Raw genomic sequence first — 20785 nt, 5'->3', positions numbered from 1 at the left:
TCCCATCCCAGCTGGAGGCCCTGCACTGGCTGGGGAGCCTGGTGCTGGTGTTGGGAGGGTTTGGGACTGGCTGGAAGGGCTGGTGCTGGTGTTGGGAGGGTTTGGGACTGGCTGGAGGGGCTGGTGCTGGTGTTGGGAGGGTTTGGGACTGGCTGGAGGGGCTGGTGCTGGTGTGGGGGTCCTGCACTGCCCGGGGGGCAGCAGTGGCTGAGGGGGTTTGATTCTGTCCCGAGCCTCCAGACCTCGGGAGGTCCAGTGTTGCCTGGGGAGTTCTCGTGTCCTGGTGTCCCTGTCGCGGGTGGCTGTGGGGGGACACGGTCTGGTCTAGCTAGGAGGGGTCTGGCACTGGCGGCTCCCTCCGGTCTCTGCTGGTCCGGGGTGCCCAGCCCCGGCCCGGGACTCCGGTACCGTTCCGGGGGTGACGGGACCGGGAGCTCCGGTACCGGCCGGGGGTGCTGCCGGTCCGGGGTGATGCCAGCGGGGCTCCGGTGCTGCAGTGCCGCGGGTGCCAGCGGCGCTGCGGCAGCCGGGCGGGGAGGGTGGAAGGGGCCGGTACCGGGGGCGGCGGGGCCGGGCGGGGCGGGGCGGGCCCGGGGCGGCGCTGCCGGTGCCGCTGCCGGCGCTGCCGGTGCCGGTGCCGGTCCGGTCCGGCGGGCCCGGGGCCGCGTGCGGGCGGGGCGGGGGCGGCGCTGCCGGCCCGGCCCGGGGCGGGGGGGCCGGACGGGACGGTGACGGTCCCCGGCGCGGCGGGCCCGGCGCGGCCGCTGGCGGAGCATGAGGGAGCCATGAGCCCGCTGCGGGGGTGGCTGCTGGCCGCGCTGCTCTCGCTCGCCCCGCGGGCAGGTAGGTCCGCACCCGCTCCCGCTCCGGCATCGCCCCGGTACCGGCCCCGGTACCGGCCGCGCATCGCGCCCGCCGCGCTCCCGGCCCCGCTCCCGGCCCCGCATCGCCCCGCTCCGCTCCCGGCCCCGCCGCCGCCGCTGCGGCTTTTTCGCTGCATCGACACATTTTTCCGCAGCGCCGCCCCGCAGAGCCCCGGGAGGGGCCGGGCCCGCGATCCCCCCGCACCTGCCCGGCCCCGGCCCCGCAGCCCCGGCCCCGCACCGGCCCCTCAGCCCCGCGTCCCCCCCCGGCCCCGGCCCCGCACCTGCCCCGGCCCCGCGCCCTCCTCCCGCTGTCCCCGCAGCGGCCCCCGCCGTGCTCCCTCTCCGCAGGTGGCCGCATAGCAGCCCCCCATGTCCCCTTCAGGATGTGTCCCCATCTCGGATCCCCCGTTCCCTGCATGCCCCATAGATGTCCTCATAGCAGCCCTCCACGTCCCCTTGGGATGTGTCCCCATAGCGGCCACCCACCGCGTCCCCTGGCTGTCACCTCCAAAGGTGTCCCTGCACCATTCCTGCTGTCCCCTCGTTGTCCCCTCTAGGGGGATGTCCCCACACCAGTCTTCCATCTCCCACTCGGTGGGCCCATCCCAGCCTTCTCTGTCCCCTGGGTGTCCCCTCTGAGATGTGTCCCCATTCCAGCCCATTCTTTTCCCTGCATGGCCCCTCCAGGATATGCTGACCCCCCACCCCAACCTTTCCTCCAGGTGTGATGGCATTTCTAAGCCCCTTCTCCCCTGCATGCCCCCTTCTGGGATGCATCACTTTATCAGCCGCCCATGTCCCCTGTGTGTCCCCTCCAGGACATGCCACTGTATCTGAGACCTGAGCTCCTCCACCCAGCTGCGTTCCCCTCCTGGGCACCCCCATCCCCTGGGCACCCCTCCCAGCCCGTGCTTGCTGGCTGTCCCCTCCTGGGCATACCTGGATGTTCCCCAGCTCTGTACCCTGGGACAATCCCTGTATCCACCTTTCATGTTCCCTGGGCATCCCATCCAGGACGTGAGTGTCCCCTTCTGGGACAGTGCCGTGCTTGGACCACCCCCTGAGCATGTTCACCAACTCTGTCCCCTTGTGTTCCCACCCCTGTGTGTTCCCATCTCCCTGTCCCTCCACGTCCCCAGCCCTCCACGTCCCTTGTCGCCAGGCCCCTGTGTCTCTGTCCATTCTCCTCCTTGGGTCCCGTCCCCCCAGCCCTCTCAGGGGGGCTGTGACCCTGTCCCCTCTCCCGCAGGTCCTGCCACGCAGGCCGGAGCGCTGCCGCGGCGGCTCCCACGGGCCGCATGGCAGGAAGGGCGGGTGCTCTCCCAAATCACCCACCCCAGCAGGCTGGTGGGGCAGAGCTCGGGCGGGGAAGTCCCAAAGCATCAGTTGGACACCAGGGTCAGGCATGAGCCCAGAGAAGGAGGAGGAGGAGGAGGACCCGTAAGTGAACGACAGCCCCCAGCCCTCTCCCTTCCCGGGGTTCCTGGCAGGCGGCAGGTCCAGGTCCCCAGGCAGCCGCCGTCGCTGGCCGAGCCACACCCCAGCGTGTGCGCGGGTACCGGCATCCCGAACCGGAGCCCTCGTCCCGCCGGGGACCACCCCGCTGCCATGCTTCCCGGAGGAACACGACTTGTGCCGCAAAATCCCATTAAATCTGGGAACCGGGGCCGCGCGGGTGTTGGGAGAGATGAAACGGGAGCGGGCAGGTGGCGAGCAGGGCTCCACAGGAACAGACCCGGGGGTCCGGCAAGGACGGACTCAGCTCGAGTGAGAGCGGCCCCGCGGTCCCAGCCGGTGCTGCTCCCCAGCCCAGCCCGGCTGGGGCACCGGGCAGTGACCCCAGCCCGGCTCGGGCACCGGGCAGTGACCCCAGCCCGGCTGGGGCACCGGGCAGTGGCCCCAGCCCAGGCTGGCTGTCCCGGCGTTCCGGGAGCAGCACACGCGCCCCATCCGCCTCGGGGGAGCTGCGGTGCTGGCAGCCGCGGAGGCCGGCGCCTATCGATCCCCGTGCGCGCCGGATAAAGGCGAGATGAGGAGCTGCTCTCGCCGCAGAGGTGATTTACACCCGGCGTCGAGTGAAGCCGCCGGACGCCGGGAAGCGGCGGCCGCCGCCGTGCTGGCGGGGGCCCAGGGAGGTGTAAAGCCGGGGAGTCGCGGCGGAGATCCGGGGCAGTTCGGGGCTGGCTCCCGGCGGCACAGCCCTCTCCGGCAGTGCTGCCGGACCCCAGGGATGCGGCCGGGGCCCGGGACATCCCTTCCCTGTGGTGACAGACGGCTCCTCATCCCCGTGTCCTCATCCCGAGCAGCGCCGGGCTCCCAGCAAGGGGACAGGGCACTCCAGGCTGGGTTTGGCTTTTCTGCCGTTTCCCGTGTGAAGCACCGGGGGGAGCCGCAGCCGGTGCCGGGCTCTCACCGGTGCGCCGCGTTTGCCGGGGCTGAGGCCGCGCCGCAGCGCTCGGCTCCCGCTGCCGGCGGCAGGAATTAGGTCAGGAGCGGCGGCGCCGCAGGGCGGGAGGAGCGGCGGCTCGGCTGCCGCGGCCGGGCCGGGCCAGCGCCGGGGCACCCGCGGCACCCCCACCCCAGCACGGCAGCCGCGGAGGAGCGATGGGATGCAGGTGCCATCCCAGCGCTCCAGGGGAGATGGGTTTAAGAAAAAGAAAAAAAAAAAAAAAAAAAAAAAAAAAAGGTTTTTCTTCATGCTGAATTTTTCGGTTAAAAAAAAAAAGAGTGTATCTTCACAGGCTGCGTATTCGGATTGGGGTTTTAATGATGTTTTAGCTATGATTTTTCTGGGGGCAATGACTGCTTTGGCTGTCCTGCAGGGGCTGCACCTGGCACAGGTGAGCTTCATGGTGCGTGCCTTCGGCTCAGCCTTCACCCTCGATCTCCGGCTGAACCAGTGAGTGACCCGGCGGTCCCGGCAGGGCAGCAGCACGGGGCTGCTGCTGCCCCCCGGGCGGAGGGGAGGAGCTGGGGGTGCCCGGGGATGGGGGAGCTCTGCAGAGCCGTCCCAGCCGTGCGGGCTCAGCCGGGGGGGAGCAGAGAGGAGAGGGACCCATGGGATGCCAGCGCCCTCCCAAAATTGGGGTGTCCCGTGCTGGCGTGATGCCTTATATATGGATGGTGGGTGGTCTCCCACACCGGGGTGGTGCCCTGCACGTGGGTCGTTGCTGTCGTCTCCCTTTTCCTCCTCTTCCTCTTCTTCCTCCTCACCCCACGGCCTCTTACCCCCCGCCTGCTCCCGGCAGCCACCTCCTCGCCTCCCACTACGTGGAGCGGCACGTCGGCGCGGGCAGCAACGGCAGCCACAGCACGGTAAGATGTGTGCCACGCTGTGCCAAACCATGCTGTGCCACGCTGTGCCAAACTGTGCCACGCTGTGCCAAACCGTGCCACGCTGTGCCAAACCGTGCTGTGCCACGCTGTGCCAAACCGTGCCACGCTGTGCCAAACCGTGCTGTGCCACGCTGTGCCAAACCGTGCCACGCTGTGCCAAACTGTGCCATACTGTGCCAAACTGTGCCATACTGTGTAAAACCGTGCTGTGCCATACTGTGCCAAACTGTGCCATGCTCTGTCAAACCATGTTGTGCCATACTGTGCCATGCTGTGCCAGGGGTTGTGGTGACCAGTTCATAAATCCCACAGAAGCCCAGGAATGGTCCCCAGCAGTTCATTGTCCCCCCACCGCCCCTGGGTGCCCCTGGGTGCCCATCCCCTGCCTGGCTGCCATGGTGCTGGGGGACGCTCCTCGGGCGGGAGATCCTGGGTGCTGTGGGCACACCCTGAGCGTGCCCGGCAGCCAAGCGCAGAGCCCTGAGCCCGGTGCGGCCCCGGGGCTGCGGGGCAGGGCGGGACCCGAGGCTCAGCGCCCGTCCCGCTCCGCAGGGCGCGGGGGAGCACTGCTACTACCAGGGCCGGATCCGGGGGCAGCCCCGCTCCTTCGCCGCTCTCTCCAGCTGCCAGGGCCTGCGGTGAGTATCCCCCTCAGGCAGGGGGGCCGGGGGACTGCGCCCCTCTGCACCCCGCCACGCTCACCTCTGTTTGCAGCGGGGTCTTCTCGGACGGCCGAGCCACGTACCTGATCGAGCCCCAGGCGGGCGCCGAGCGCGGGCAGGTGAGCGCTGGCGCTGCCGTGTCCCCGCCTCAGCTCCCCGGGGCGGCGCCACGGGTCTGGCTGTGGCTTGGGGACAGCCATGGGGACACGGGGACGTGGCAGCCCTCCCCTCCCGCGCGTGGCCGTGACACACCTCTCCCCGTGGCAGGGTCTTCGACCACACATCGTGCAGCGCATCCCCAGCTGCCCCCGACTGGGTGAGCCTTCTCACAAAGCTGTCCCTGCGGATTTGTGGCCCTGTGTCCTGGTGTCCCACCACCTCTGTCCCTTCCCTTCAGGCTGCCTCTTCCCTGCGCTGAGCCAGCGTGTCCCGGGTGGGATTCCAAAGCTGCGGCGGCGGCGGCAGGTCAGTGGGAACAACGGGGTACAGGGCAGGGGACAGAGGACACGGGCAGGGGACAGAGGTGCTTGACCCTGCTTGATTTCTGCCTGTTGGCTGCGGGTGCCGCCAGGCTCCTCCATGGGTGTTTGCAGAGTGCTCTTCCTGCCTGGGCTCAGGGGTGTCCAGGGAATAGTGGTGGGGCTGCATCCCAACCGCATCCAATGGCTCTGCCCGCTCCCTGCATCCCAAACATCCCTGGAGAGCTCGGGAGCCCCACCCGGGCGCCGGTGCCAGCTCAGCCGCGGGTTCCCCCTGCAGGTCCGCCGAGCCCAGCACACGGTGCACAGCGAGACCAAGTACATCGAGCTGGCCGTGGTGAACGACCACCAGCTGGTGAGCGGGAGGGTTCCCGGGGCTGGCGGGGGCGGTGAGGGGTCGGTCTGGCCGCCCCCAATCCCACCTGGCCCTGGTGTGCCCCCAGTTCCTGCAGCTCCGCAAGTCCGTAGTTCTCACCAGCAACTTCGCCAAGTCCGTGGTCAACCTGGCTGACATGGTGAGAGAGGGACCCTGGAAGGAATTTATCCCTGCGGGGTTGTCCCTGGGAGGATAATCCCCGGCATCTGAAGGGTTTGTCCCTTGGGGCCTTCATTACCCTTCATTCCCAAGGGATTTATCCCCAGTGGGCTTATCCTGGGGAGAGGGTTTATCCCATCCTGGCGGGGTTGTCCCTGGGGTGGGGTGGTTTCCTTGAGGGGACTGTTCCCAGCCAGCTGGTGGATTTGTTTCCAGGGAGTTTGTCCCTAATTCCTGGTTTATCGCAGGGTTTGGTCCTCAGCACCTGCTGGGTTGGTCCCTTGAGAGTTTGGCCCCAGGGAGTTTGTCCCACTCTTGTTTTTTTCTTTGGCACCTGGGGGTTTGTCCCACTGGTCCTTTGTCCCTGAGGAATTGTCCCTGGTGACGGATGTGTGTGCCCAGCTCCAGAAGTTGTCCACAGGGGTTTATCCCAGGAGCTGGTGGGTTTGTCCCTGGGAGGGGTCGCGTCCCCAGCACCATCCCTTTGTCCTCACAGATCTACAAGGAGCAGCTCAACACCCGCATCGTGCTGGTGGCCATGGAGACGTGGGCGGCCGAGGACCGGATCCGGATGGGGCAAGACTCCCTGGAGATCCTGAACGAGTTTGTGAAGTACCGGCGCGAGGGGCTGGCAGAGCACAGTGACACCGTCCACCTCTTCTCGTGAGCGCTGTGGCCACGCGTCCCCCCCGGGCCGGGGACAGCGTCCCCCGTCCCCACCATCCTCTTCCTCGCAGGGGTCGGACGTTTCAGAGCAGCCGCAGCGGCACCGCCTTCGTCGGGGGCATCTGCTCCCCTGCCCGCGCCGGCGGCGTCAACGAGGTGGGTGCGGGGAGACCCCCGCGAGGGGGCTGGGGACAGGGACGGGGTCCCTGCGGTGACACCGCATCGCTCCCGATCAGTACGGCAACGTGGCGGCCATGGCGGTGACACTGGCACAGACACTGGGCCAGAACGTGGGCATGATGTGGAACAAGCACCGCACGGCCGCAGGTACCCACCCACCTCCCGCGGGGCCGTGGCGAGCGTGGGGACACGCCGCGGTGCCACCAGGCTGGCGGCGGGACAGTCTGCAGCCAGAGCCCTCTCCTCTCCTCTCCTCTCCTCTCCTCTCCTCTCCTCTCCTCTCCTCTCCTCTCCTCTCCTCTCCTCTCCTCTCCTCTCCTCTCCTCTCCTCTCCTCTCCTCTCCTCTCCTCTCCTCTCCTCTCCTCTCCTCTCCTCTCCTCTCCTCTCCTCTCCTCTCCTCTCCTCTCCTCTCCTCTCCTCTCCTCTCCTCTCCTCTCCTCTCCTCTCCTCTCCTCTCCTCTCCTCTCCTCTCCTCTCCTCTCCTCTCCTCTCCTCTCCTCTCCTCTCCTCTCCTCTCCTCCCAGGGGACTGCCGCTGTCCGGACGTGTGGCTGGGCTGCATCATGGAGGACACAGGGTGGGTGCCCGCTCGGGGTGGCACTGCCACCATCCCCTGCCACCCCTCGTGTCCCCGCGGTCCTGCCGGGTTCGCGTGTCTGGCAGCACCCCGAGCAGGGTGTGGCGGTGTGACAGAGACCCCCGTGCCACAGGTACTACCTCCCGCGGAAGTTCTCCCGCTGCAGCATCGATGAGTACAACCAGTTCCTGCAGGACGGCGGCGGCAGCTGCCTCTTCAACAAACCCCTGAAGGTAGCGACCCCCCGGCCCCTCTGGGGGTCACAGCGGTGCTCTGGGGGCGGCCCCTGGGGTCCCTGCGGTGTCCCCAGCCCCCGCCACAGCCCAGGTGCTGCTGCTGAGCTGCCAGAGGGGAGGAACCTCGTGCCTGGCAGCACTTTGGGGGTGCTGCCATTCCCCGGGATGCGATGCCCTTTCCGGGGGGTCATGGCAGCAGCTGGCCCGGGGTCCCCAGCAGCTCCCCTGTGTGTCACACCTCTGTGTGTGTGTCACACTTCTGTGTGTGTGTGTCACACCTCTGTGTGTGTGTCACACCTCTGTGTGTGTGTGTGTCACACCTCTGTGTGTGTGTCACACCTCTGTGTGTGTGACACACCTCTGTGTGTGTGTCACACCTGTGTGTGTGTGACACACCTCTGTGTGTGTGTCACACCTCTGTGTGTGTGTGTGTCACACCTGTGTGTGTGTGTGTGTCACACCTCTGTGTGTGTGTCACACCTCTGTGTGTGTGACACACCTCTGTGTGTGTGACACACCTGTGTGTGTGTGTCACACCTCTGTGTGTGTGTCACACCTCTGTGTGTGTGTGTCACACCTCTGTGTGTGTGTCACACCTCTGTGTGTGTGACACACCTCTGTGTGTGTGACACACCTGTGTGTGTGTGTCACACCTCTGTGTATGTGTCACACCTCTGTGTGTGTGTCCTGTCCCCCCTCGCTCCCGGCAGCTCCTGGACCCTCCCGAGTGCGGCAATGGCTTCGTGGAGGCGGGCGAGGAGTGCGACTGCGGCTCGCTGGCGGTGAGCGGGCTCAGGGGCTGCTCCTCCCCCCGTTCTGGGGCCTGCAGGGCTGCCAGGGGCTGATTCCTGCTGCTGTCCTGGCAGGAGTGTGCGAGGAGCGGGGGAAACTGCTGCAAGAAATGCACCCTGACCCACGACGCCATGTGCAGCGACGGGCTCTGCTGCAAGGGCTGCAAGGTGCGGGGCGGGGAGCATCCGGCGGGCTCGGGGGGGCAGGGTCCGGGTGTGGATCCAGTGGGGTCCTGTCCCGTTCCTGCTGAGTTGGGTTTGTGCCCCGGGCAGTACGAGCCACGTGGAGTGTCCTGCCGGGAGGCTGTGAACGAGTGTGACATCCCTGAGACCTGCACCGGGGACTCCAGCCAGGTGAGTGGGGCCAGGGAACACAGGGGGACACGTCGTGGGGCCTTGTGGCATCACCCAACCTCTCGTGCATGTCCCCACAGTGTCCCCCCAACCTCCACAAGCTGGATGGATACTTCTGTGAGAACGAGCAGGTGAGTTCAGCCCAGCCTGGGCACATCTCCACAGGCTCCAGCATCAGGGCTTGTGCATGTTGGAAGTGCATTTGGGACTGTCCAAGACCCCGCTGGACAGGGCTTGGGCTTGCCAGCCTGCATGGGATTGGCACCTTCCCTGGTGGAAGGTGTCCCTGCCCATGGCAGGGGATGGCATTGGATGAGCTTTAAGGTCCCTTCCAACCCAAACCAGTTTGTGACTTTTTGTCAGCAATCCCAGTCACAGCTGAGCTACACACACACACCTGGGTGTGGGTTTGGGGTGCCCTGAGCCTCCACTGCTGTCCCCTGGCTGGGCACACGTGTGGCTTCTGATCCCTGCAGTGCTCCTGGGACCCGGCATGGGGGGATGTGTGTGGGGGGCTCATTGTCCCTGCAGCACCTTCCCAGGGCACATGTGTGAGCCCCTCTCCAGCCTCGTCACCCCTGCCCAGTCCCCTGACCCCTCTGCAGCCCCTGAGGCTCCTCCAGGACCCCTGAGCGTGCTCCTGTCCCCTGAGGCTCCTCCAGGACCCCCGAGTGTGCTCCTGTCCCCTGAGGCTCCCCCAGCCCTGTCCCCTGTCCCCTCCCCGCAGGGTCGGTGCTACGGCGGGCGCTGCAAGACTCGGGACCGTCAGTGCAACGCGCTGTGGGGCCGCAGTGAGTGCTGGCCGGGGCCGGGGGGCCGCAGGGGTGACACGCAGGTGACACTCGCTCTCCGCCAGGCTCGGCCGAGCGCTTCTGCTACGAGAAGCTGAACGTGGAGGGGACGGAGCGGGGGAACTGCGGGCGCGAGGGGCTGGGCTGGCTGCAGTGCAACAAGCAGTGAGTGACCCCTGTCCCCGCGGCCCCCCGGTGCCACCTGCCGCCCTGGTGACACCGCCGCTGCCTTCAAGGGACGTCCTCTGCGGCTTCCTCCTCTGCGCCAACATCTCGGGGTCGCCGCGGCTGGGGGAGCTCAGCGGGGAGATCGCCACCACCACCTTCTACCACCAGAACCGCTACGTGGACTGCAGGTAGGTGCCACCCCGGGCCCGGGCACGGCTCCGGCTCCCCGGGGTGCCGGTGCCACCCGCTGTGGCTGTCCCGGCGCAGGGGCGGCCACGTGCAGCTGGTGGACGGCTCGGACCTGAGCTACGTGGAGGACGGGACGCCCTGCGGGCCCGGAATGCTCTGTCTCGACCGCAAATGCCTTCCAGCCACCGCCTTTAACTTCAGCTCCTGCCCCGGCAGCTGGGACGGGAAGATCTGCTTCGACCACGGGGTGAGGGCCGGGGCCGGGGGGACACCCGGGGAGTGTCACGGTCGCGGGGGTGACACTGTGCTCCCGCAGGTTTGCAGCAACGAGGGGAAGTGCATCTGCCGGGCGGAGTGGACGGGGAAGGACTGCAGCGTCTACGACCCCATCCCTGAGCCGAAGCCGACGGGGGAGACGGAGCGATACAAGGGTCCGTGTGCCCGCGGGGACACGGGCTCCCTGCTATCCCCGGGCCACACGGGCTGGGCTGTCCCGCCTTGTCCCCAGCCACACCGGGCTCAAGAGCGTCCCGCCGCCCTGGTGCCGCAGCTCAGCTGGGCATGGCTGGGTTTGCCCCTTTCCCAGGTCCCCACAGCGCTGGGTCACGCCTGGCATCCCCAGGGCACACGTGTGAGCCCCTCTCCAGCCTTGTCACCCCTGCCCAGCCCCCTGACCCCTCTGCAGCCCCTGAGCCTCCGCCAGGACCCCTGACTGCACTCCTGTCCCCGCATCCCATCCCCGCTGAGGTGGGTCCCTGTGGCTGGGCTTGCTCCCTCCCGGGTCCCCACAGCGCTGGGACTGCCCTGGGGCTGTGTCCTGGTGTCCCTCCGTGCCCTCCCCACTGACATGTTCCCCGCGGCTGGGTTTGTCCCTTTCCCGACTCCCCATGGCACCGGAGCATTTCCGGGGCTGTGTCCCCATGTCCCCGTGTCCCCTTCCCACTGACGTGTGACCCTGTCCCCTCCCTCCTGTCCCGTCTGTCACAGGTCCCAGTGGCACCAATATCATTATCGGCTCCATCGCGGGGGCCGTGCTGGTGGCTGCCATCGTCCTAGGGGGGACAGGCTGGGGATTTAAGTAAGCAGCCACCGCATGGCTCGTCCCCCCTGCTGCTGTCACCGGCCACGTCCCCCCTGCGCACCGTCACCGCGCCAGGGCCAGGCCGTGCCCTGCTGGGGCACTGCCAGTCCCCCCGGCTGGGCATCCCCCTTGGTGTGGCCTCTGGTCCCCCTGGCCCTGCCTGGTCCCCTGGCCCTGCCTGGTCCCTTGTCCCAGCCCCTGCCTGCCCCCGGCCCTGCCTGCCCTGCCTGCATGTGCCATTGGGGTGTTGCCGTCACCCGGACCCCGTGGCCGTGTCTGTCCCCAAGCATGGGGTGCTGGGGCGGGGCCCCCGCGTGTGCTCCTGCCTGGCACCGGGACACCGGGGTGGGGGCACGCACCGGGGGGACAGCGGGGACACGGGGGTGGCACTAATGCTCCTCTCTCTCCCCCTGCCACCCCCCCAAGGAACATCCGCCGAGGAAGGTACGACCCGGCGCAGCAGGGAGTGTAACCGTGTCCCCCCCATCGTCTCGTCCGTCCCTGTCACCGTCACCGTCCGGCAGCCTGACGGCGTGGGAGCCCGCGGGGCCGTCTGTCCGTGTGCTGTGTGTCCGGCCGTGCTGTCTCCATCTCTGTGCCCCCACGGCTGAAGGGGAGCAGGGCTGGGGGGGCCTGGCAGCAGCCCCCCCCCCGGTGCTGGCTCATTTCAGCTCAGTGTCCCCCCGTGTGTCACCCCCGTGTCACAGCCCCCCACTAAACGCACCCCACTTCTGTGTTGCAGGTCCGGGGGGGCCTGAGCGGGGCCGCTCTGCCCCACCCCCCCAGCGCCTCATTAACAGCAATTAAATGGGGCGGCGCTGCCGAGGGTCCGGCCAGGAGGACAGCGGGGGGGGGCACCCGGGACCGCCCCCCGGGCCCCCGCACCGCCACGAATGTACGGGGGGACCCCCGGCCCCCGCAGGCGGCACTCGGCACTGGATGGATGGATGGATGGATGGATGGATGGATGAATGAATGAATGAATGAATGAATGAATGAATGAATGAATGTACCTGCGGGGCCAGCGGGAGCCCCACCCCACACCCCCCCACCCTCCAGCAGCATCTTCCAGCCGGGGCCCTGGCACCCCAAAAGGCAGGCCCGTGTACCCCAGGACAAGGCCAGTGTCCCCAGGACAAGGCCAGTATTCCCCAGTGCCAGGCCAGTATACCCAGTGCCAGGCCAGTGCCCTTTCCCAGTTCAGGGCCTGGAGTCGTGTCCCACTCCCCCCCGTGCCTGGGCAGGGTCCCACGGGGGCCGAGTCCTGCACCCCCAGATGTGCCTCCCCGCCCCCCAAAGCACTCAGCAGCCCCGTGTGGGGTTTGTCCCCTCCAATTCTCCCCCAATCCCCCATGTCACGGCTGCACCCCCAAGCCATGGGACCCTGCAGTCCCCAGTGGTGGGACAGGCACCCACGGGTGACAGCTCTCCCTCAAGACCTCCCCACCTTCCCCAGCTCAGGCAGGCGAACCACAAACTGGTGGCACTGGGGTTGGGGGGGACAGAAGGGCCCCCCAGGGAACCAGGGCACAGGGTGAACTCTGGGCTGGGGACACAGGGCAGCTGGCCGGGTGGCACTTGTCACCCCAGCCCCAGGGCAGGCTTGTGGTGCCCATTCCCCCCAGAGTGGCTGTCCCCCACCCCCATGGCAGGTCGGGGGGTGGCATCCCCCTCTCCCTGTGGCACATGGCAATGTCACCCTGCATGGGGTGGCTCTATAGAGCCACCCAAACCACAGCACCACGGAGCACTGGGGGCCACACTGGTCCCTTTAACCACTGGTGACACTCAGCATGGAGGGGGGACATCTCTGGTGACACTTGGTGACACAACCCGGTATGTGTGTATGTGTGGGGACACTCCTGGGGACGATACCCATTGTCCACGGCAGTGTGGGGCTGTCCCCTCTGTGTCCCTGTCCCTGCCCACCAACGGGTCCCTTTGCCATGGAGACAGAGAGTGACCAAGGGTGTCCCCAAGCCCAGCCACGGCCAAAGTGTGTGGTGGCACCCAGCCTGCTGTGACAGCCCCACCGGACACCCACAGGTGCCGTGGCTGTGGTGGCAGCCCAGGGGACAGGGTGGGAGGTGACAGCAGGGGGGGGTGGCCGGACATCCCCTGACTGGGATCTGGTGGTGGCTTCTTGTGTGACATACCAGCTCTGGGCTGGGACGCGTGGGGACCTGGGGCCCCCGTGGGCATCAGGGGTCTGAGATCAACCCCCCACCTCTACCACTGTCACTACAGTGTCCCCAAGCTGCCACAGCCACCGTGCCGGGGTGCTCCCTGCGGCGAGGGGACACCCCCGCTTCAGAGCAAGAAGCCACCGTTGTCACTAGGTTTGGGGACATTAATAGATATATATAGATATATATATATATATAAATACTGGGATTTTTCTTAATGATTTTAACGCTGTCAGGGCGGGAGGGCCAGCGGCGGGGTTGGGGGGCACCCGGTGCTTCCAGAGCCAAGAGAGCAAAGCCCCCCAGCCCCGCTGCGCCCAGGGGTCCGTCCCGTCCCGGGGACGAGCACAGCGGGGCGGGGTCCCGGCCCCGCCGCCCCGCCGCCCGCACCGCCCGCTCCGCTCCCGCCGGGCCCCGGCCCGAGCTCCGCTTTGCACGCGCTGGAGCCGCCGCTCCGGGCTCGGCTCCGGCCTCGGCCGCCTCCTGCAGTGTCGCAGAATTTATTTACAATAAAGATTTGGAAAAGGATGGGGCTCCGCTTCTCACCCGCGTGGGGAGGTTGGGGACGGGGCGGGAGGGTCCCCAGATTTCATCTGTGAGGATGCTCCGGTCCTTGGAGCCCTCCAGCTCATCCCGCTGATCCCAAAGCCCGGCCTGGCCTGTCCCTCACGGTTGCCGTGCTGAGTCAGGAAACACACCCGGCGTGGCTCCCGGTATGGATGACACATGGTGAGTGTCACCAAGCTCCCTCTCAGCTTTTGTCTGGCTGGGGACCCTGTCCCACTGTGGGGACACCTGGCTGCACAGGGATGGTGAGTCCCTGTGCAAGGACACGGCTCCATCCCTGTCCCAGCACGGGGACACGGCTCCATCCCTGTCCTAGCACGGGGACACGGGGACACGGCTCCATCCCTGTCCCAGCACGGGGACACCACTCTATCCTTGTCCCAGCACGGGGACACCATTCTATCCTTGTCCCAGCACGGGGACACGGCTCCATCCCTGTCCCAGCACGGGGACACGGGGACAAGGCTCCATCGCTGTCCCAGCATGGGGACACCGCTCTATCCTTGTCCCAGCACGGGGACACGGCTCCATCCCTGTCCTAGCACGGGGACACGGCTCCATCGCTGTCCTAGCACGGGGACACGGCTCCATCCCGGGACAGCACCCTCAGCTGAGCGAGCACCCTGGGGTCCCGGCAGCCCGGGACTGTCCCCAGCTCCCGGAGGGACCCACGAGGCTGGAGCAGGGCCCGGTGCCGAGCTGGGCGCTGCGGGCACAGCCGCCCTCCTCGCACACCGACCAGGAGAGGGCTCTCCCGGCACGGCCACGGCCGCGCAGGAGCTGCTCCGACATCCCCAGGACGCTGCCGGGCCACGCGTGTCCCCGCGGGGCCAGCCCCGGCCGGGGTGCGGCTCATCCCTGCCCGGGGTCCTGCGCCGCTCTGGGGTCACCCCCCACCCCCGGGGGAGCCCCTCTGAGCCCGCCGGGGACAAGGAGCGGTATTCGGTATCCCTGCCACCCTGTCCTGGGTGTGTTCAGGACAATTCCTGCCGCGCCCACCGCCCCGGTGCCCCTCTCCCCGCCCCGGTGTCCCCGGCTCCCCGCGGGGATGGGGCTGAGCTGCATTCCGGGCTGCTGGGGCTGTCTGAGCACCTCGGGGTGCTGCTCCCTCGGGAGGACACCCAGCCCCGGGCGGGGCCGCTCTTGGCTGCAGCCCACCTTGTTAAAGCCATCCCCATCAGCCCCGCGGCAGGACGGGGCGAGGGCTGAGCAAGAGCTTGTGGCTCCTCCGGCCGTGGCAGTGCCCAGGGTGAGGGGGTCTGCACCGGGCCCCGCTCACCCCTGCGTCCCCCTGGCCAGGCCAGGGCCGCGGCAGCCGGGGCTGCTCCCCCTGGTCGCTGCAGGGGCCGCTCTGCTCCCCGGGACGGGTTTGGTGCAGTTTTGCTCCATCCGCAGCAGAGCTGTGCCACAGCACGGAGTTATTTTGGGCTGGTGTCGAGATACCAGCGCGATGAGTGAGTCAGAAATATTCCAGATGCACTGGCTGCTTCTGAATCTTGAGTTATTCAAAATCTTCAGGGTCAGGAAGGCAAAAACCATGAATTTAAGTGGGCCCAGCTGAGCCTACTGCCCTGCAGAGTCACACAACACCCACAGCTCTTGTTCAGGGCAGGGCTCCTCTGCCAGGGGCTGGGACATGAGGAACCACAATGTGTTGGATGTGCCTGGCAGAAGGGAGATGGTCCATGGCCAACTGCCCAGGACCACAAAAGCTGCAGGAGGCAGCAGGTCTGGTGCCCAGAGACACCCAACAGCCCGGGCTGCCCTTTCTCTGCATCACAAACTTTCCTTTCCAGCTCCCCCCGTGGCTGCCCCAGGCACAGAGCATTCCTGCCTGTCCTCAAGCTTCCTCTTTCTCCTAATTCCCTGCTTCTGTCAGGCACAGTGCCCGTGCTCCACTCTGCTCTCCACTCCTCACCCACTGCTTTTACTGCACCTGCCAAAGGTCAACCACGGCAGCATGGGAGCAGCCACAGTCTCCTGTTCTCGTGCTGAGATCAGAGAATCAGGGAATTGTTTATTTGGAAAAGGCCTCCAACATCGAGTTCAGCCATTCCCAGCACTGCCAAGGCCAGCACTGACCCATGTCCCCAAGTGCCCCAACCACAGGTTCTCAAACACCCCAGGGACAGCGACAGCGACAGCCCTGGGCAGCTGTGCCAATGCCTGACCACCTTTCCAACAAGAAATTTTCCCAATATCCAACCTAAACATCCCCTGGCCCAGCCTGGGGCTGTTCCCTCTCCTCCTGTCCCTGTTCCTGGAGCAGAGCCCGACCCCCCGGCTGTCCCCTCCTGGCAGGAGCTGTGCAGAGCCAGAAGGGCCCTGAGCCTCCTTTGCTCCAGGCTGAGCCCCCCCAGCTCCCTCAGCTGCTCCTCATCAGACTCCTGCTCCCTGAACTTGAGAAAAAAAATCCAAGCAAATCCCTCATTATTAGTAAACCCAAAGCAAGAAGAACCCAACGCCTCCCCCACGCTGTGTCTGTGCCATTGCATAATGGGAAACCCTCAAACCTAAAATATCCCTGCTCCTCTGGTTGTTGGAGCTCATGATTGACCAACTGGCTGTGATTTCCCAACTCCACCCATGGAGGCAGGTGCCACTTTTGGGGTGAGCACAAGGACCAAAGGCCCGGGGAGTCCCCAGGGAGGGGTCGTGGCCAGGCTGGGGGGGCTGAGGAGGCTCCAGGGGAGCAGGGGGAGGCTCAGGCTGCTCCCTCATCACAGAGCTGGGATTTGGGGCACCCTGGGAGCACAGGACACATCAGAGGGTTGGGAAGCACCTCTGCAGTGTGGAGAGGTGGGGAAATGTGTCTTGAGGGGTGTGAGCCATGGGGGGACATCCATGGATCCATGGGGTTATCTCCCAGGGTGGGGAAAGAGCACCCAAAAATCAGTTCCACAACCATGGCCTGGTTTGCCATGCAAATAAAAACCCTGAATTCTGACCACAGACCAGGGCAGTGGGATTGCAGCTGAGAAACCCTCCAGGGCTGGCACCTGCCTGGCACAGAGCTGCCCCTTGGCCACAGCACTCACACCTGGAGGAAGGGATGCCTCCTGCTCCAGGAATGATCCTGGAACACAGCGGGGCTTCAGCCAGCTGTGCCACATCTGTTCCTGGTGAAAAACCAGGAGAGAAGAGGAGAGGAGAGGAGAGGAGAGGAGAGGAGAGGAGAGGAGAGGAGAGGAGAGGAGAGGAGAGGAGAGGAGAGGAGAGGAGAGGAGAGGAGAGGAGAGGAGAGGAGAGGAGAGGAGAGGAGAGGAGAGGAGAGGAGAGGAGAGGAGAGGAGAGGAGAGGAGAGGAGAGGAGAGGAGAGGAGAGGAGAGGAGAGGAGAGGAGAGGAGAGGAGAGGAGAGGAGAGGTCACTCTGGCTCTCTCCCACAGTGTGCCCTGTGATGGGTCATCTTCACCGAGCCTCTCTAAGTTGAGGCCTTTATTTGATACATGGAAAATTCAGGGAAATTGATGGGTTTGTCACCATGGAGAAGCTCAGCAGGAGGAGTATGCACATCTCAGGTGGAAGCAGATCCCGGTTCTGTCTCGCCCACGATGGGAATTTGCTTTTTAGCTCCAGATGGAAACAAGAAACAAACCCGTGCATGGGAAAGAGGGCATTTGGGGAAAGAGGCTCTTGGCTCCACACGCCTGACGTGGAGCGGACACTCCACAGGGCACTGCAGAAACAGCCATGGGGAGAAGGACAGAGGCAGCACCCAGCTGCCAAGGCTCTGCCAAGGCTCTGCCAAGGCTCTGCCAAGCCCAGCACAGCCACAGTGCAGCTGACTCCACCTCTGGGTGCACCAGGAGGGGCCAGACAGGCTGGACTGGAGCGGATTAGGAAGAAGGGTCACAGAAGCTTTAGCAAGAGTTTGTGGCAGGCTGGCAAACCCAGCAGGTCGTGGTGACTGCAGTGACCTCCCAGGCTTCCCCTGCTGTGCTGCTGAGCCATTCGGGCGATCACAGAAGATTGGGATCAAGCCCATCTCACTCCAGCCCCCTGCCAGGGGCAGGGACACCTTCACTGGCCCAGGCTGCTCAGAGCTCCATCCAGCCTGGCCTTGGGCACTCCCAGGAATGCAGGGGTAGCCACAGCCCCTCTGGACAACTTGTGCTGTGCCTTACCACTCCAGTAATAAAGACCTTCTTTCTTTAATTTAAATTGATCCTCTTTCAATTTAAAACCATCACCCCTCATCCTGTCACAACAGGCACCAGTGAAGTTTGTCGCTGTCCTCTTATCCCCTCAAGTGCTGAAAGCCCTGTGATAACACACCCAGAATTACCCGGTGTTCAAGGAATTTGCAGGGGAAAGCCGGGATTGTTCAGCTGTTAGGTAAAGATACCTGAGCTGAAACCTTTGCTGCCCACTTTGAGTGACCCCGACCCGATTTCTACCGGCAGAGAAGATCCCTCCACAGCGGAGAAAAAGCAGAAACTCGGGCTGCCAAGGCTGCCCACGAAACAGACTCAGGTTAAAGCCCAAAAAATCACTTGAAAGGGTTCTCAGAGGCTTACGGGGCTCAGGGGGAGGGACCTGCCAGGGGCCAGCGTGGGAGCGCTGGGGATGGAGCGTCCCCCTTGTTATGAACAAAACAGCCTGGCTGGGACACTTCGGCTCGAGCTAAGTACTGACACTGAAATGTTAATTAGCCAATTGCTCCTGGGAATCACCTACAACCCCACCCACACAGCCATCCTAGGACTGAGATGCAAAATAGAGGGACCAGTGGAATAATGGGAGGGGGTTTTGGGGATGAAAACACCCCTAAATGGAAGGCTGGGCACAGTGGAAAGGCTGGATGGGTGCGCTGGTTGGGGAAAAGGGAACCACATCCCTGGTCTGTGTCTGACCTGTCACCATAGCCTGCAGGGGACCAGACTGGACTGGGCCATGGGAAGCAGGCACAAAAGAACAGCAGGAGGGAAGGAGAGGGGACAGCTGCTGCTGAATTTCGGCAACAGATCCCGGCTCATCCCCTCACCCTTCAGCTCTTCCTGGTGTTAGCAGGAGGGAGGGAAAGGGTACGGCTGCTGCTGGACTTGGCAGCAGGCTCTGCACATCCCCTCACCCTGCGGCTACCAGTGAGCCAGGAGGGAAGGAGAGAGGACGGTGTGCTGGGACTTCAGATACAGACTGGACACCTCTTCACCTCCGGCTACCAGCGTGCCACAGAGACTCCAGGGACAGACTCTGCAGCCTTCTCCCCCTTCGGCTGCCGGGAAAAAGCTCCAGCAGCGGGGGTGAGCTCCATGTCGAGCCCCTGCCCCGCTGATCTTTTCAATAAAGAGCTGAACATTAATAAAGGCACAGACCCTGCTCATTACCCTCCTCGCAGAGCGCTGACCACTCAGTGCCGGGGCACAGAGAGAAGGCGAGAGGGGCTGAGCCCCGGGGTCGGCCCAGCGCTGGAGGAGCGGCAGAACAGCCGCAGGCACCGGGGCCGGTCCCGGCGGGATCCGATGGAGCCGCGCCGGGACAACGGCGAGGGAGCTCAGGGGCCAAGGACAGCAGCGCCTGTCGGAGCCCAGACCGAGGGAAGGGGAGGATTTTCACCAGCCAATGGCCCGAAACAGGACCGGAGGCTTTGGCGTCCTTGAACTTCGGCTGCGCCGCCGCCAGCTCCGCGGAGAGGGCGCGGAGCTCCCGGGAGAACGGGAGTCCCGATTCCCGGGGCAGACCGAGCAGTTTCCCGGTGCCCTTCGGGGAGCGATCCCCGCTCCGGGCGCTGCCCGCATCCCCCGCGGCTCTTCCCCAGCTCACAGCCCCTTCACCCCTGCGCGGCCGGCGGGACCCGGCCCGGGCTGCGCTCCCACGGGAGCGCTCACGGTTCTCCTCCCGGGCACCGCAGCCCGGACCCGCCGGCCCTGCCCTGCCCCGGCACGGCCCGGCCGGAGGCAGCGGCCAGGGAGCAGAGGTTGCCGAGTTAAACTGGCAGCTGACAAAGAGAAGGTTTTGTTTTCCCATTTCCTGAGCTTTTCTTCCTAGTCTTTGAGAATTTAAATTCGCAGCTAGAATGAGCAGTTTGTTAAATCGGGTTTGAGGTCTCTCGAGGTCCTGGCCTCCAGGTCAGAGAATTTTATGTAACTCTCTCCTCATCCTGCTCTGGCTATGGCACCTTCTCTGCGATCTCCTTTCTTCACAAGGATCCTCCCCTTCCCTCACTGGATAGCAAAATACCCAAAATGGCTCAGTTTGAGCACTGCAGAGCATCCTAATGTACTGTTTTGTTAAAAACCCAGCAGGCTCCTTATGCTGCTCTGTCCAGCTGGTCAGCAAGGGAAGGCAAGAGGGGGAAAGAAACCAGATTTCAGAGCCAACAATTAAAACAGAATTTCATTTCACAGAATCCCAGAATCATTGAGGTTGGAAAAGACCTCTGAGACCATCAAGTCCCACCTCGGACCCACCACCCCCTTGTCACCCAGGCCAGAGCACTGAGTGCCACTGAGCCATTAAATCACACCCTGCTGAGCCATGGAGTGTCCCCCTCCCCTGTGCACAGGGGACAAGCCCCCAGGGCCAGTGAGACCACTTGGGGACACTGCCAGAGGAAACTTTGGGGCTCCCTGGCAATCCCACGTTCTGGGTGAGCCAAGGGATAAGGCTCTCCCACCTCTCCCTCTCTCAGCTTTCCTTTAGGGTGAGGTGGTTATTTTGTACCTGCACAGCGCCGTGTCCCCACGGGCTCCTGGCAGCACCAGGTGGGGAGACCCTGCCCAGCATCCCCACTGGGCTCGTCCTCTGCTCCTCTTCTGCACCTCCCCCCTGCATTTCACCCTACAAACTCACTTTCTCTGAGACACAGAGAATGTGACCTTGTGTCCCAGAAGGTTCTCAGCAGTGCCAGCTCCTGTCCCTGTCCCCTGACACCTGCCCAGCCCCACTCCCAATTTCCTCACTCACACCTGTTCTTACCTGTCTGTAGCAGCAGCACTTCTGCTCACCACCACTTTTCCTGGAAGGGTCCCAAACTTCCCATTCACTCTCTTGAAGGCAGCAGCACCTGCAGGAGAGTTGGAGGTTATTATGTTGTGCATATTATATAGATAGCAGATACAGAAAACCATAAAAATCAGACTGGTTTTTGTTGAAAGGACCTTTTTAAAGAACTTCCAGT

At 65.0% G+C, this 20785-nt stretch overlaps 1 protein-coding gene across 3 annotated transcripts; it reads left to right on the top strand.

Annotated features, from left to right (window-relative positions):
• The first annotated feature begins 735 nt into the window (after positions 1 to 735).
• ADAM11 (ADAM metallopeptidase domain 11) lies at positions 736 to 13625 on the top strand. Of its 3 annotated transcripts, XM_021539888.3 has the most exons (27): positions 736 to 843; positions 2116 to 2306; positions 3689 to 3765; positions 4115 to 4181; positions 4755 to 4840; positions 4917 to 4983; positions 5132 to 5180; positions 5262 to 5329; positions 5624 to 5698; positions 5787 to 5858; positions 6375 to 6541; positions 6616 to 6700; positions 6781 to 6871; positions 7250 to 7301; positions 7435 to 7534; positions 8248 to 8319; positions 8404 to 8496; positions 8602 to 8682; positions 8763 to 8813; positions 9410 to 9473; positions 9539 to 9638; positions 9710 to 9829; positions 9909 to 10077; positions 10147 to 10261; positions 10818 to 10908; positions 11338 to 11355; positions 11654 to 13625. In XM_021539888.3, the coding sequence occupies exons 1-27, from the start codon at positions 786 to 788 to the stop codon at positions 11667 to 11669; spliced, it is 2295 nt and encodes a 764-aa protein (XP_021395563.1). In that variant the 5' UTR covers positions 736 to 785; the 3' UTR covers positions 11670 to 13625. The 3 variants fall into 3 exon arrangements, with proteins under 3 accessions (XP_021395563.1, XP_021395562.1, XP_021395564.1); XM_021539887.3 differs by having other exon boundaries at positions 11338 to 13625; XM_021539889.2 differs by lacking the exons at positions 10147 to 10261; positions 10818 to 10908; positions 11338 to 11355; positions 11654 to 13625 and having other exon boundaries at positions 9410 to 9477; positions 9909 to 10065.
• Positions 13626 to 20785: the final 7160 nt, after the last annotated feature.

The sequence above is a fragment of the Lonchura striata genome, chromosome 25, assembly GCF_046129695.1.
Source record: "Lonchura striata isolate bLonStr1 chromosome 25, bLonStr1.mat, whole genome shotgun sequence".
NCBI classification, from domain to species: Eukaryota; Metazoa; Chordata; class Aves; order Passeriformes; family Estrildidae; genus Lonchura; species Lonchura striata.
The sequence above is the reverse complement of the archived record's forward strand: the minus strand, read 5'-3'. Positions and strand labels throughout refer to the sequence as shown.